Below are 16,064 nucleotides of genomic sequence, written 5' to 3' on the forward strand. Positions count from 1 at the left end.
ATATTAGGGTTGGACAATATTCGGTGAAAACCGAATTCACCTATCGAACTAAAGAACATTTAAATTGGTTTAGTTAAAATTTTAATTTCAATTGGTTCGATTTAATTATCTAAAAATTCCAGTATTTGATGATTGGTTTAATTGAAAAGAATTTTTTTTTATTAACCAAATCAATTGACCAAATGTGTAAATATTAATTTACAAATTATAAATACATATGTAAATAAGTAAACATATACTATAAATACTTATATATTTATATTATATTATGTATATCCACACACAAATTGGAAAGACATCATAATTTTGATTAGCTGAATTAATCGAAATAAAATTTGGTCGAGTAAGAGTTCGAGTACACCCTTTAATTTGATTGGTTCAACTAATGGATATGGTTAATCAAAAATTTTTGGTGAATACAGATAACTCACCGAATTCACCATAACGACTGATTGTACAACCCTAATTAGCATAGGTGTTCTTGAATATATTGTTCAAGCTCATCATATGGTTATTGTGGACTCGGATGTTAGTTTGGCTTGGAGTCCACAGCTAACTCTTAATGGGGGGAATCACTGCAGCCTCTTGCTTATTCTGCCTCCACAGTGACGAAGACAGAAATCGCCTATCCTTTGAATGTGATTCCACCACATTCATCCACAACAGAAAAGGATCAAGTCTGAACGTACCTAGGCCACTGTAAAGAGGAACTCAAAAGCAAGTCCTAGTTGGGTAGGAGCTCTCAGAAAGTGATCAGCCAGCTAGTTTTAGCAGCCTCCATCTATTGTATTTAGAGAGCTAGAAGTTTAGTTGTTAGAGCATTATATTACAGCTCTGGAAAATGTCATTCATTGTGTAATTTAATTTATGCACAATTAACTTCTCTTGATCACTACTTAACTTCCCAAATGAAAAATTGTCACGTGCCCTCTTTGTTAGAGAATTCATCCTCAAAATCTAGGTATGAAGAAGAGAGAGTGATCTTATATTGGTTTTAGAATTGCTCACAAAAACGATGTGGGACTGGACAGACATTAATACTCCCCCTCGAGCCCATGGGAGAAATGAGGCGACGAGAGCCCATGGAGAGAAATGAGGTGAAGAGAAGTTTAGCCCATAGAGGATCTAAGCAGCTCAAGGCTCAGTTCTGATACCATGTTAGAGAATTCATCCTCAAAACCTAGGTATTAAGAAGAGAGAGTTAAGAGGATCTTATACTAGATTTGGAACTGCTTATAGAGACGATGTGGGACTAGATGGACGTTAATACTCTTAATTATGTACAAATTCAAATCAAATTATAATTTTTTTTTTTAACAATAAACAATCGTATGCAAGTACAACTTCTCGCATTATAATTTTTTGACAAAAATAAAAAAATTAAAAGAATAAATTGCACAATGTTCGATAAAAAAGTAATTCGAGGGCACAAACACACAAAACAATTGGTGTCTCTTCTATTGATTAATGAAAGAGGATGTAGTTCTCAATCAACATTTTTTCATATTCCGAAAATGTTCTCATTTTTTATTTTTTTTTGCAAATTATTTTTTAATTGCAAAATTTACGTAATCATGGATATATAAATAATTTAGCAAAATACTTATTTGCATTGATATGGTAAACTTATGGCTTACCACATTTTCTACACTTGATGTTAGATATAATTTAGGGCAAAGACACTCACCTCCCTAAGGTTTAGTAAAAAGACAAAAACCTTTCCTGAGATTTCAAAAATACCATAAACCTCCCATGAAATTTCAAAAATGTCACAGACCTCCTCTGAAATTTGCAAACCTCCCATAAAAAAAATAAATTTATTTTTTTTGCAAATACAAAAAAAAGTTTGTGTCTTTATTACAAATCTCAGAAGAAGTCCTTGCAAATTTTAAAACCTTAAGATCTCTGACCTTTAAAACTTAGTAGTCATTATCTTTTTGTCAAATCTCAAGAAAGTTAATATCTTTTGCCCTAGAATTTAAGATAAGTAATATTATTCACATTCATACAACTAAGAATTTGAAATTTAAATTTCAAACTTCTAAACATTTGGACAGAAGAAGATTATGTACAGAAACTTTGTAAAGTTGCAGCCTTGTCATTGATAACTATATTTGGATTTTAATTCTTAACATGTGAGAACCTACAGCAATATGATTAACCCTAACTCACGAGTCAAAATACAGAAGCTTCACCTGCAGTTTTATTGCATACGTCTAGTGAATAACCCAGCAAGCAAAGTGAAAAGCATGCTCCACCAACACTCTTTTCATTATTGTTTGGTTTGCAGTAGGAAAGAAATCAAATAAAAATTTAACTGAAAAATAAGATAAAATCAAGTGATTAATCATATTCTGTTCTCCTGATTCCATTCTATTGCTACATACTAAGCGTGTAATTTATTTCTTCTCTCTCTCTCTCCTTCCCTTAATTAAAAAAAAAAATAGTCTTTTCCTTCCCACCACACATGGATTATTGTGTAAATGAGAGAACAAAGAAAACAAAACCATTGTTCCAAGGGCGAACCCAACCCAACTGGGACTACCATGAATTTTCTCCTCGCCCGCTGTTTTTCAATTGCCAAGAAATCATGTGTAATGCTAATGGAAAAAAATGAAACAACAAAATGAAAGCACAATGGATATTTGCAACAGAAACGAACGCAAAATTTTTATTACAGAAAATCTAATCTATGGAGGGCAAAATGCTCGATACTAATCCTGCTGCAACACCCAAGGAAAAGAAGACGAAATTGTAAAAAAAAAAAAAAAAAGGATTTTCCGGCAAAACCTTTCTTCAGTTTTCTGACAGAAGACCATTAGTAAAACTGGAACCTCTGCTAAGAATTAAATGGCATCAGCTGGTAAAACTGCACATGCATATCACAAATCAAAGCCCATCTCAGGCAAGAGCTCTCTGCTTGGGAATGTACTTTAGCTTTACACCCTTTTCAGGCTTCGTTCGAATCTTGGCTTTGGCAGCTCCGGTGGCACTTGAAGGCTCAAAGGTCACGCCATTAGCCAGCCGGTTCTCTGCACTGCCAAGAATGCTGCGCTTAACAAAATTTGATGATGATGGTGCCTCTACTTGACAGTCGTTTTGGACATCGGGGCATCCTGGAGGTTCAGATTCCGGGGATAGGACTAACTTCACATGGTCTGTGGATATAGCCTCCTTCCATCCTGCATGAAAACAAATTACCAATGCCTTAAGAGACCTAATGCCAATAGAAACATAAGTAACAAAGCAAGAATGACAAAATAGAAAATTTGAACTTACTCTCTGCAAGGAATGCTTCCGCAGCACGGGTTGAGAACTCCCAACCTCTTGGACGTGCAGTTTCTTCCATGGGTGGCGAGGGAGAATTGTTCTCACTCCCACTGCGACTGTCATCAATTGCACATGATATAAGACTGCTTTCACTAGACAAGCTTCTATCATTGGCTTTTTCTGTAGCCACATCGGTATCCATTTCAGATACTCTATTGCCACCATTGGGTACCGAACCTCTGGTTTCATGCTGGCTGACTGGCCTCCAAGCCTTAACCATTGACCTGTTCATGCCAGACTGAGCAGAATCAGGCTTGGAGGCTTTCTCCTGAACATTGCTCTTCTTCAGCATTGTATTCTCTTGCCCGGGATCATCTCGAACTTCAACCAGACTATCAATGCACTGCAGGCTGCTAGAATTTCCCAGCGTGACTGATATAGAGCCTATCAAAACCTCACAGTCCTTATTTTGATCTGGTTGGTTTACCGGCTCTTTTGTTGTTTTGTTTCTAAAGCATTCCCCATCAACTTCTGGTTTAGGTTTCGGGGCCCAAATTTTGTTACCATTAACTATTGGAGCAGATCTAGATTCCCAGTTAACACCATGTTTTTGCATCACTCCAGGCTTTGACAACTGAGGATTTTGAGTTGCATAGAAACCATTTGAGACCCCCCTTTGAGATTTTGGCAACTGCCATCGAGCAACCACTAATTGCCGACGGCCACTTCCCTGCACTAATCGATTTTCACCAATCAGAGAAATGCCTGAATCAGAATATGCACTGCTAAAACCATACTGATCTTTGGCAACTGCATCTTGATCTGCATCCAAATGTCGGATCGGTTCAAGGAATGAAGAAACACTATCTGGCGGTGTGCCTGGATGGTGCAAATCAGAGTCAGAAACAGATGGAGAGCTGGACAATTCGCCTGCAGGTTCACTAGCCATGCTCTCCTTTGCATCAACCTTCTCCCCATTTGCTTGCTCCTTTGCCTTTTGTTCTTTTTGCCTAAGCTTTTTCTGCCTTCTCCTTTCCAAGAGGTCAGCTTTCCTAAGGGAGAGAAAGCAAGGATGTCAATCTCTGAGCCAAACAGAAACCCAAAGAAGCAAGTTTAAGGCCAAGCTCTGACCCACACAGTAATTTCACACTTAAAAATGACTTCAGGTTCAGGAATATTATTTCACCTAGTCTACGTTTTACATGCCAGAGTAATTATCCCCTTTCCAATTTGTTTCTTCTGCATTTGATCCTTTCTCAGACCCTTCTTTGTCTTTTTCAGCAATCAATTTTCTTCCTACAAGTAAATTTGTTCAGAAACAATAATGCAGTTTTATTTTGGAAATTTCTAAAACAGTTTCCAGTTCTGTAACCATTCAAAACTTGGTTTGGACACATTGAAAACACATGTGCGCCCAAGCGCGTCTGAAGTTGCAAATAAAACTGTCATTTTTTAGACTGGAGGGTTATAGGTTGGGAAGTCACAGCAGCCATTAGGTGTTGGAAATAGGGGTTGGCTGGTTGCTGAAAGACTGGTGCAGCTGCAATGCAGTAAAAGGGCCTGCAAGGATATTCAACCAGGTGACAGTGGTAACAATGGTGGCAGGGTGGAAATGGCAGCAAAAGAGTGCTCTGAATGGTAATGACAACAGAGATGTGCTCTAAACAAATTAGGCAGCAACTCAAGCAACTAGTCCAGTGATGGACGACTCTCTCATGTTAGCAGGAGTCAGTGAGGAGAGAGAGGCTTGCTGCCAATCCCCCCGGTAAACTACATGAAATCCTTTTCTTCTCCTTTTCCCTGATAGTATCTATATAGCAATTTTAGCATTGAAGAATTATAAATGGTTAAGGGGGTACACTATTACAGAGAATCATCCTAACATTCCAATATGATACTGATTCTTGTTTTTACTTTTACCAGTAGGTTTATTCTTCTCCATTCTTTTTCATCCAAAGAAAAAGGCAAAATTTGCTCCAACCCAAGCACAAAGTTCATCTTTTATGGAAATAAATCAAACTCATCTGCAGAACAGCAGTGTCACTCCATTATAAATAAAAAATACTACAAATTGAGTAAAAAAATGATGACACTTGAATAACTGGACTTAATTCAAGAAAGCAAAGAAAATTGCTCAAAAAATGAACAAATCAACTAGAAAAATGCACCTTTTTTGGGCAGCTTCTTCCTCCTCGACAAGCAACTTCTGGCACCTCAAAGCTTCAGCATCCTTATCAGCTACCCATGCTTTTACCTGAGCACAAGGCAACCCACTAATAAATTGATGATAAATTATATAGTATGAGAAATAAAGATAATCAGAAAAATAAATAAGCAGAAATACATGTTGGTGGCAAAAGAAAAAAATAAAAAATAAAAAATAAAAACAACCCCGCCACAGAAAAAAAAAAAAACACAAACAAAATCCAAAATAAAAGATCCGACCAGCAAAGATGGCAAAAGAGAGGGCAAAAATAGGTTTACCAATTTCTGTTCCACAAGAAAGCTGGTGCAAGCAACTAAATTCTTCATCTCAAGTCCAATCTTCCCAGCTTCCCCATCAAAAATATATTTTTGCATTGACACAGCTGGGCCACATAAAAAAGTTTTCTCACTTGCATCGTCTAGAATACTGAACAATTCCTCTGAAGATATTGGAAACCTAGAAGCTCTAGCTTGGACGATATCCTACATAGAGTGAATATATTTTCAATATTCATGAATATATAATTGATAAACATTAACAATGAATGGAATCTCGTCAATAAAAAAATAAAAAATGGAAATATATATGTCCCCTTACCAATAATGCAGAACCGGCCTTCATATAAACTTGTGGCAGGGAAGAAAATCCCGGTTTCCGGATTAGTGAGGTCAGTGCTTTTACAATGGACAACCCTGGAACTTCCTAGAAGTTATTTTCAATAGCAAACATGTTAGATGCAAATACAACAGATGCAAATTTAAGAAAATAATGCCAAAAAAAGTAAAAAGTAAAAAAATATTGCGTACAGAACTGAAGACACACTTTGCATTAGAACTGTTGTAGCAATTCTCGCTTGATTAAAAACTAGCCACTAGAATAACCATAGCTTCAAAAATTGGTGCATTACAACCGTTATGTAACAGTATGTATTGGTGGCAGACAGATATCTCAAAGGTCCTCGAGCTCGCCCGATTCACAGTGTATGAGCCATTAAAAGCCATTACAGTATGAGTCAAAGTCAAACAGTTTTTGAATCCTTTTCTGCATTTTCCCTTTTTTTTTTTTCCTTTATTCTGAAGCTTAGAGACTCAATTTTAAGTTGGTTTATTTTAGTTCATAATTTTATTAATAAAAATTTTCATTTTTTGGTCTACTTAATCTAACATTTATAATGCATATTTCAGTAACTAGCACTTGAATAAACCACCCTTTTTCTCTCATTAAATTACATCTTTCCTTATTCTAAGTTCTTCCAGTTTATTTATTTATTTTTTGTTTTTCCTTATACCTAGATTAGATTTTGGAGACAAAAAATACATTCAATTGCTATGCATTTTTGTTCTTTTTAAATATATGAACATTCTATGTTTTGTTTCTTTGATAACAAAAATTTCATTATAGGATAAAAAAGTACAAAGGATGGCATTCTATATTTTATATTTCTTTAGATTTATGATTCATTAGTATAAACTTCCCTCATAATCAATAAAGTAGTGAAAAGCAGCAAATGCATGCTTCTTGCCAATAGCAACTAAAGCAACCAAAATGAAATCCAATTTGTAGTTTATGTCATACAAATTGATTAAAATTTACTAAAAATTATTCAAGGCATTAATACAAAGGATTTTGAGATCAAAACATGTGAATCTATATGTTTTAAGAAGTTTGCTAATGCAAAAACCATGATAAATAACAAAAGTTGAATGTGTGTGTGTGTGTGTGTGTGTGTTTATAACTTTTGAACAAATATTATAACAAGGTAAAAATAGACAACCAATGTAATCCATTCAGTAGGCTCAAAAATAAAAGCATGGATATTCTAATTATCATTTGATTTATTTCAAGCATTCTCAATTTTATCATCACCTTTGTCAGCACTGAATTCTGCTCGGACTCATACTGGACACAGTGAGAAAATCGAGACAGAGTAGAAATCCTAATCTCCTTGTCTTTCAGCCCATTTGCCGTTTCGAGCAGTTTGGCTCATTTTTAGTCAATTAAGACTATTTCAAGTGATACAGAATGGTTCAAAATGGCTAGGAATAGTATGATGAAGTCTCGATTTTTGCACATGAAAATCAAGACAAAAATCCTGTTTTGTGTTTTTCTTCTGATTTTTGGCAATTCTGCTCTCTTCAGCCATTTTTTACCCTTCTGGGTGATCCGGAATGGTTCAAAATGATTGTGAGTAGTCTACAAAGGTTTTGGACTTTTTGGATGAAAATTGAGAAAACCTCTATCTTTGAAGGATTTTTCTCATTTTTATGCTAGTTGTAGCCATTCTAGAATTTTTTAGAATTTATAAATATTTTACCTAAGCCGCACTAGTGATTTCTTTAATTTTGGCAAATTAAAACTTTTTCAAAAAAGTTAATGGTAATTGATTAAAAAATATATAAAGTACATATATAAAATTCAGGTGGCGCGAGTGGAACACGCACAGGTATGAAAATGGCGTCGTTTCAATTTCAAAATTAAAAAAGAAAAAAAAAAAATGGAAATGAAAGGTGCTCAAAACAGCATCGTTTACGTAAGGACAGATTGGTAATTTTTAACCAATCAAGGCAAAACGGCATCGTTTGAACAAGGGCCTAATCGCAATTTTTTTTATTCCATTCAAAGCAATGTCGTTTTTTAAGTCTTTCCTTCTCTCTTCTTCCTTCTTCCTTCTTCTCCTCATGCATCTGATCACTCTCCACTGATTTTCTGGCAGTGAAACTGCCGTTAAAACCGATCATTAGTCCCCTCCACGTGATTATAATCCCCTTGCTTCTTTCCTCTTTGATGAAACTTCTCTTTTTCCTTCACTCCTCCCTCCTCGAAGCTTCCAAACCAGTAATAATTCCCCCACTCCCTCTGTCCGAGAACCCCCTTCTTCCTTCTCACGCAACCAATCACTTCCCCCTGATTTTCTGGCAGTGAAACTGCCATTAAAACCGATCATTAGTCCATTCCACGTGGTTTTAATCCCCCTGCTTCTTTCCTCTTTGATGAAACTTCTTTTTTCCTTCACTCCCTCCTCGAAGCTTCCAAACCAGTAGCAATTCCCCCTCACTCCCCCTGTTCAAGAACCCCCTCAAATCACCCACCTCCAGCTGTATCTGCATGAGCTTCCTTGCACACCACCTCCCCATTTCATCCTCACCAACCCCATCCTTTTTTTATTATTTTTTTCACCTATAAAAACTCATCTGAAAAAAAGGGGGGGGGGTGTCTCAGTCATTTTGGGGTGCACACTCTCTTCCTCTCTCTCTCTCTCTCTCTCCTCCTCTAGACTGTCTTCCCACCCCTCTTAGCAGTTCCAATGACACCAAAAAACCTTAAGCCTCCAGAACCCAGAACTAGTAGAGAGCCCCTCTTCCCTTCATTCATGAGCACCACTCTCTCTCTCTTCGTCTGTATGCATGTGACAGTCTGCTTATACATGTGAAATAAAGTATGAAGTAAAAATGTAGAGATTATGTGCATAAATCAATGGATAATGCGTGCATTGTTGTAATGTTTGAATGCAATGCATTTATATAGGCATCTGTGCATAGGAATGGCAGCATAGATTAGATCACATACATGAAGATGCATGATGATCTGTTAGCATGCACAATGGTAAGCACGTGTTATTAAGAATTCGTGCATGCATGCATAGGTTTGTAAGTAATTGTGTTTTTGAATGGTGGTAAGAATTGTTTGTGCGCGCTTTGGTGCCCATGAATGGCAATATATTGACATGATAATGCATGAAAGCATAATTATATATGCAGCTTTGAAGGTAATACGAAGCGCGTATGGGAGAGGGGTAGTGTATGCGAACACAAGTAGTGGCAGTGTGCATGCAATGTCTCGGCTTAAGGAGGTGCGTAGTAAGACTTACGTAGGTTCATGCATGTAGTCGTAAGTATGCATGAGTTAAGTCCATGCATGGTACTTGCAGGCATGAATAATTCGAATCTTGAATAGCCGAGTATGTGTAGTACCACATAAATATGTAGGTGTGGGTGCGTCATTACTTCAAGCATGTATACAATTGTGCGTATGTGGAGCTTATGAGCATGCATGCATTTGAGTCTTTGTGCATGAACATCTTGTGTGCAATTTATGCATAGTGAAGGATAGAAATACTAGGAAAAAGTACATATGTCTAAAGGCATATATGTGTATGCATCTATATATGTGTACAATTGTGCGTCTGTGGAGCTTATGTGCATGCATGCATTTGAGTCTTTGTGCATGAACATCTTGTGTGCAATTTATGCACGGTGAAGGATAGAAATACTAGGAAAAAGTACGTACGTCTAAAGGCATATGTGTGGATTTAAAGTTATGAATGACATGGATATGTTGGCAGGCATGTGTAAGCGTTAATTTACATGTCCCAGTATTTCAACCTTATTGTTGTTATTGCTATAAAGAGAAAAACTCAACAACAAAAAAATTGTGCTTTTATTTGAGTATCAGCTATCCTTTTTTTTTTTTTTTTCAAAAATCCAAACATTGTATTTTAAACTAGTTTTTTTTTTTAAATGATTTTTGCATGTGTGTGCAAACCCCTGTACCTGGAAACATAAATAGGAGATGGGGAGATGTCATCTCTCCAAAAGATTTGAGTGGACTAGGGGAGAGTACCTAGGCACTCTAGGACATTACATATTTAATTATTTCATTTCATGACTGATTTTGTGTGCAAATACAGAAAATGAATCCGATGATGGAACTCGAAGATGGGACAATGGCGTCTTTTGGGACTCTAGAGATGAGAATAGCCTCCGTAATGGCGGGACTATTTATTTAAAGGTTTAGTCAATTAAATAAACATGAAAGAGTTAAGAATCTTGCTTGATTAAGTTCACAGGAGTAATCAATGGCTCATCAAGTACTGCTCATTAGGATGGGTGTGTAGTGGGGCATTGATACCTTCCCCTCACATAACTATACTCCCAAATCATACTCTGGTTTATGCAAACCAAGACTACTGATTCCTAACCTAGGGTTAGCTTAGAGACTAAAATTGATAAATATTAGTTGAACGAACCACACCTAAGAAAATAACAAGTCAGTGGGGAAGTGTCATAGACTACTAAAAAAAAAAAATTCATGGAAAAGGCAATGCCTTGTATTGAAATCACCTAATTCCTAGGAAAATAAATAAAGGATAACCTATGAGTTTGTAGACTTATTTGGCATAGTCCCAAAGACTATTAAAAAATAAAATAATAATAATTTAAATACATTGGTAACTATTCAAAACTCCTAGGAAAAAACAAAATAAAAGTAATAATGTGCCCTATATGGGGCTTTGAAGATGCAAAGTATTGCAAAGACACCAATCCTAATTATATCATTCAATATACAAATAGCACACATCCATAGGGGCATAGGGCAGAGAGCTCACATACTTATAAATTTTAAAGATAAATCAACAAACAAAAGGGGAGAAAAAAAATATATAAGTCAATACCTCCAATGTCACATTTTTTAATGATACAACTTCTTTAGCCTCATCTGAAGACAGCTGCATAGAACAAAAAACAAATTAATGAGCAGGGTACTAGAGCAAAATGAGAAAGCCTTCACTCAAGCAACCAAGAAAAACATTACCTTATCCCAAAATGCTCCTAACAAATCCCTATTGACTGTAGGGTCCTACAAAATGCAGAACAACATAAATAACAAGATTTTGGGTCCTAGAAAACAGTGGGGAGAGGTCAAAGATGACAACTTCGTTATGGATAAAGAGGAATGATTAAGTTTTTAAAAATGTTTTAAAAGAAAAAACACACGATGATGCTACAGGAGGTAGAAACAACATAACAGCAAGAAAGGAAACCTTATCAGGGTTCAAAGACCGACGGTGCACACGTATATGCCTTCGATAGTTGATAGGTGAACAAAACTCCCGGGAACACTTCTCACACTTTTGCATCTGCACCTTCAAAGGAGAAAGCAAGGGCCATCCTGGAAGATCTGCCACAGAAGTTGGGAAGCCATAATTTAAAATGCATGGGTTTGACATGACACAATACCTAATGGTAGCTACAACCCAAATACCTGCTTATGACATTTGACATACATTTTTCAGGCTCACCATTGGCCTTAGCAGCGGCCTGAGCAAATGCAACAACAGCCTCGGGGATTTTGAGCGACTGCATATGTTCAGAGGCATTCTTTGTTCCCTTTACAGGGAGCCCACCACTTTTTACATGGTGAACAGATTCCTTAACCCCATTAAACTCAGATGCATATGAACTGAGACCATTGCAATGCTCTAGAGAATGCTCCTTCCCCTCTATGGTGTTGTTACTGTTATGACCATTAGATAATTTGCTAGTACCTTGCTGATCTAAGGCATGAAGTAACTGGATCCACTGGACTGGGCTGTCCCCGGCCCTTGAGAAAGAAAGGAAAGGCTCTTTTCCTATTGCTTGTCTGATGAAATTGTCCAGAGAATCATTTCCATCTTCTGGTTTCATTGCATCTGGAGTGCTGCAAGCTCTTAGTTTTGCAACTGGCATCTACAACTCTAAAAAAATTCAGAAAACCTCTACTTTAATAGATCTGTATAAGAAAACATACAAACCAAAACAAAAAATGGCGACAAAATTTCAAGTTGAATGATTAAGCTAGCTATGAAACTGCAGTTGACAAAGAAATGTTGAAAAGAAACATACTAGATCTGATTACCAATGTCAATGCACAAATCAATATATATTACATTGTAGGCCAGCATATTCAAACTGAAAGAAGATGGGAATGGGATGCACCATGCATTGTGAACAAAGAATAAATTCATTTTAAATCATTAAGTGCTTATTGCTCATGCTTGTTATTAAAAATATAAAATCTAATCTAGGAGAATCACTCAACCAAGGTTTTTGAATCACAAAATAAATAAATAAATAAGGGGTGCAATTTCTGAAATATTACATTTATACATTTCCCACAACATTTAATGCCTTAAAACAATGGTTGAATGTCATAAATCATGTTAATCTACTATGTTTCAGGGTCTTATATTCCACAATATGTCAATTCCAATTTTTTTTGTTTGGTTCAGTGAGTTATAAAATCTCAGCCGCATGTCTTCAATCCCATGCAATGCCTGATATTACCCTTCTGCTCACAAACGAGAATCTAAATAAAACATGTGAAGACATGTAAAACTTTCCATATTGATAAAATAAATCTGAGGCCTCAGACTGCATTTTGAAATTTTATTAGGAATTTAATAAAACCTATTTGCTTTCTCATGTACTAAAAACTAAGACTGCTAGGATTAAACAACTTATACCAAAATGACCGCATTACGAATTCTTAATGCATGCAAAAGATGTACTTCTCCAGAAGAGGGAAAGGACTGGAAAATGAAGCCTTTGCAAATGCTTTTATAATTTGAATGGGTGTGTCTTGACTGTGCATAGGAAATATGATGTGAGGTGAAATAACTAAAACAAATGGCTGGTTTAATGTTGAAAATTTTTCCTGGATAATTGACGGTGATGATCAAGAAGACTGGAGTGATTTTCCATCTCCTTAAGTTGATTTTCCATGGAAAGCCATATTGAAGGCAAATGCTTCCATGAAGGCAGCCTGCTTTGCAAGAAAAAGGATTTTTGACCTTGGCTAATCTTCAACAAGGGGAATTGGGGTGGTTAACAAGCGATTCATTTGCAAATGGTAAGCAGAAACAGTTAAACCCCTCTTCTTGTTAGTGTGAGCAATTCAAAAAAAATTTGACAAATGCATTGGCTATGATGGGTATTCACGGGGTTGCAACTGGTTATATTCTAGGAGAATTATAGGCCTCAAGGGGTATTTGCAGACAAAGAAGGGTTAAAAATTATAGAGCTGATCCTCATGCCAGGGAAAGAAACCAAGAACTTTTGAAGGAATAGGCTTCTATTAATATTGCAAAGGATAAAAGCTTAAAAATCTGTTTTTTGTTTGTTTTTATTCTTGGTTTGATTATCAGAAGATTGTTAATGTTTGCCCTATCAATACTTTTTCTTTTTTTTTTTTAATTTCTGCTTGACAGCTTGAGTACGCAGGTTGCACCTGCTTGATGTCCTTAATGTTTACTTTTCCACATTTTTATAAGAAAAATTGCATGTTGCATAAAATGTAGGCATCATACAGTAAACAGTCCAGATCCACCAAAACCACTAATGCAAATATACCAGAGCTTCGGCTCCTAAAGCCCTAGGCTCAAAAATTCAAATCCCTAAACAGTCAGCTAGCTTCCAATCTGTGTAACTTGAAATATTGCCACCATGTAGCAAACAGTTCATTTACATAATAAGCAGCAAATATCCCATTGCTTCAAGTATTAAAACACTCATCACTTTCCAGCTAACAGAAGCAATGTGCTATTCAAATCCATTCCAGTGCTTCAATTGGCCACATACAAGCTAACAGAACTAACAATCATCATATTCAAAAGATAGAAGAAACTTTTTTCTTCACCATATCATGGTTGGTTCTGATTATCAAATATAATAGTGTAAGAAATTCAGCCCAAAAAAATTATATTAAAAAAAAAAACAACAACAACAACTGGAATAATTTAACGGAAGAAAATATAATAAATAACCTTCTCGTCTGCCAGATTACGTCTAACAACAATTGCAACAATCATTGAAGCAGAGTTGCGAATTTCCATTTCTCAAGAAATTCCCCTACTGTAACAAAATTGATTACTCTAACAACCTTCGAAAACCCTAGATCCACTAACAGACAGCTAGCATAGCCAAAAAACAATAATGGCATGACAAACAACTAAAATCCGTGCCGAAAATGTTGCATCATATTAAGCTAACAAAAAACCAATAAACAACAGAGCAAGTCCCAGAATATAGAAACTAATAAAGTAAAATTAATCAAATAAGGAACATTATAAACACAGGTCAGAATGAAAATAAGAGCGAAAATCACACGATCAATAGAAAGAGAAAGAAAAAGGAAAAATAAAAAAATAAAAAAAAAAACTCTCACACACAGGAAAAATCGACGAAAAAATTAAAAAAAATTAAATCACAAAAGAGAGGTTTTGGGGTTTGGCGAGATGTGATCCGTTATGAAATCATGACATCGGAGCAACCAAATGAAGAAAACAAGTGGAGAGATGCGTTCACATACCAGTATAGATTCGAGAGCGAAAAAGGGAGATCGGGACGCGGAGGGAGTGTTTGTGTCGCGGGAAAATACAAGGGCGACTATAAAGAATACAGGGAAGTGTGCGAGAAACAGAGAGAAAAGTTGGGAAAGTGATCGCCGAAAACTTGGTGAAGGAGAAAAGAGGACCGAGGGACGGGAATTGTAGGGGGAAAATGGGAATGGAACAGCTGGAAATATAAAGACCAGCATAAAACCCTCTTCGGTAACAGCAATTAAAATTTAAATATTTATAAAAAAATTAAATGAAATTTCAAACTAGATAATTGGGGTAACTCACTTTTTATTAGATTAAGTGTGGACATATAAAAAAATTAAAGCCATTAGCATGGTAAAATTTTAGGCTTTTCAAAATAATTATATTCTACAAAACATAATATTTTGATATTTTAATTTGGTGAAATAATTATTATTTTAATTCATCTCAAAGGTTGCTATTTTCCTTGAATAATATTAAGGATTATGGTGACATTACAAGCTCATGCAATTAAACAAGAATGATTGAAATAGGTGAGAGACACTCTTCTTAATCTAAGTCTCCCCCTACATTAGGGTTTCACAAATTCCCACAGAAAGATTTTCGCAAAGAAACTATAACTCCTTACTCATAGTAACATAAAAGGCTAGACAATATTAGCTAGATGTCCCCATAAACGAAAAAGAAATAAACTAATTCAGATGTTGCACAAAGTATAGGATTGGGATTCAGATGACGACATCAAATATGCCATTGCAAAAGCATAAGTAATTGAGTCTACTCTTTTCTTTTTCTTTTTTTTTGGATTATGCACCGAGTATTCACATGTCCATTTTACGGTCCACGTGACTAATCCTGCGCCCATTAAAGTTGACCTCATAACTCCAAATGAAAGGTAAATTCAGGAGTTTAGGGGTGGAAATGAACCCGGGAGGGTTTGAACACCTAACCTCGTGAGAGACACTCCCGCAACCCGCACTATCACCTGAACCACACCTTGGGGTGTAATTAAGTCTACTCTTTTTTTTTTTGGATTACGCACCGGGTATCCACATGTCCATTTTACGGTCCAAGTGACTAATCCTGCGCCTCTTGAAGTTGACCCCACAACTCCAAAGGGAGGGTAAATTCAGGAGTTCAGGGGCAGAAACGAACTCGAGAGGGTTTGAACACCTGACCTAATGAGAGGCACTCCTGCAACCCGCACTGTAATTAAGTCTACTCTTTTTTTTTTTGGATTCGTCCGGATGTCCACAACCGTCAACGACATCCGTTTTACGGTCCGCCGCACCGGTTGTGACTAATCCCACGCCTCGTGGATCCGGCCCCACATCACCACAAGGAAGGTAAACCAGGAGCCCAGGGGAGGAATCGAACCCGGGTGGCGCAATGGCTGACCTCGTGAGAGGCACACCCAGTATTCACTCGACCACCTGAGCTATGCCCTGG

General features: G+C 36.4%; 1 protein-coding gene across 5 annotated transcripts; it reads right to left on the minus strand.

The window, feature by feature from the left end:
- Window positions 1-2,644: 2,644 nt before the first annotated feature.
- On the minus strand, window positions 2,645-14,800 carry LOC131146964 (uncharacterized). Of its 5 annotated transcripts, none has more exons than XM_058096863.1 (10): window positions 14,603-14,800; window positions 11,802-11,990; window positions 11,298-11,434; window positions 11,069-11,113; window positions 10,929-10,982; window positions 6,074-6,178; window positions 5,755-5,958; window positions 5,439-5,524; window positions 3,280-4,322; window positions 2,645-3,182 (listed from the first exon to the last, which is right to left on the minus strand). In XM_058096863.1, the coding sequence occupies exons 2-10, from the start codon at window positions 11,980-11,982 to the stop codon at window positions 2,902-2,904; spliced, it is 2,136 nt and encodes a 711-aa protein (XP_057952846.1). In that variant the 5' UTR covers window positions 11,983-11,990; window positions 14,603-14,800; the 3' UTR covers window positions 2,645-2,901. The 5 variants fall into 5 exon arrangements, with proteins under 5 accessions (XP_057952846.1, XP_057952845.1, XP_057952844.1 ...); XM_058096862.1 differs by having other exon boundaries at window positions 11,802-11,982; window positions 14,603-14,793; XM_058096861.1 differs by having other exon boundaries at window positions 11,541-11,982; window positions 14,603-14,793.
- Between the last annotated feature and the right edge of the window lie 1,264 nt (window positions 14,801-16,064).

This window comes from Malania oleifera, chromosome 13, assembly GCF_029873635.1.
Source record: "Malania oleifera isolate guangnan ecotype guangnan chromosome 13, ASM2987363v1, whole genome shotgun sequence".
In the NCBI taxonomy this organism is placed as follows: Eukaryota; Viridiplantae; Streptophyta; class Magnoliopsida; order Santalales; family Ximeniaceae; genus Malania; species Malania oleifera.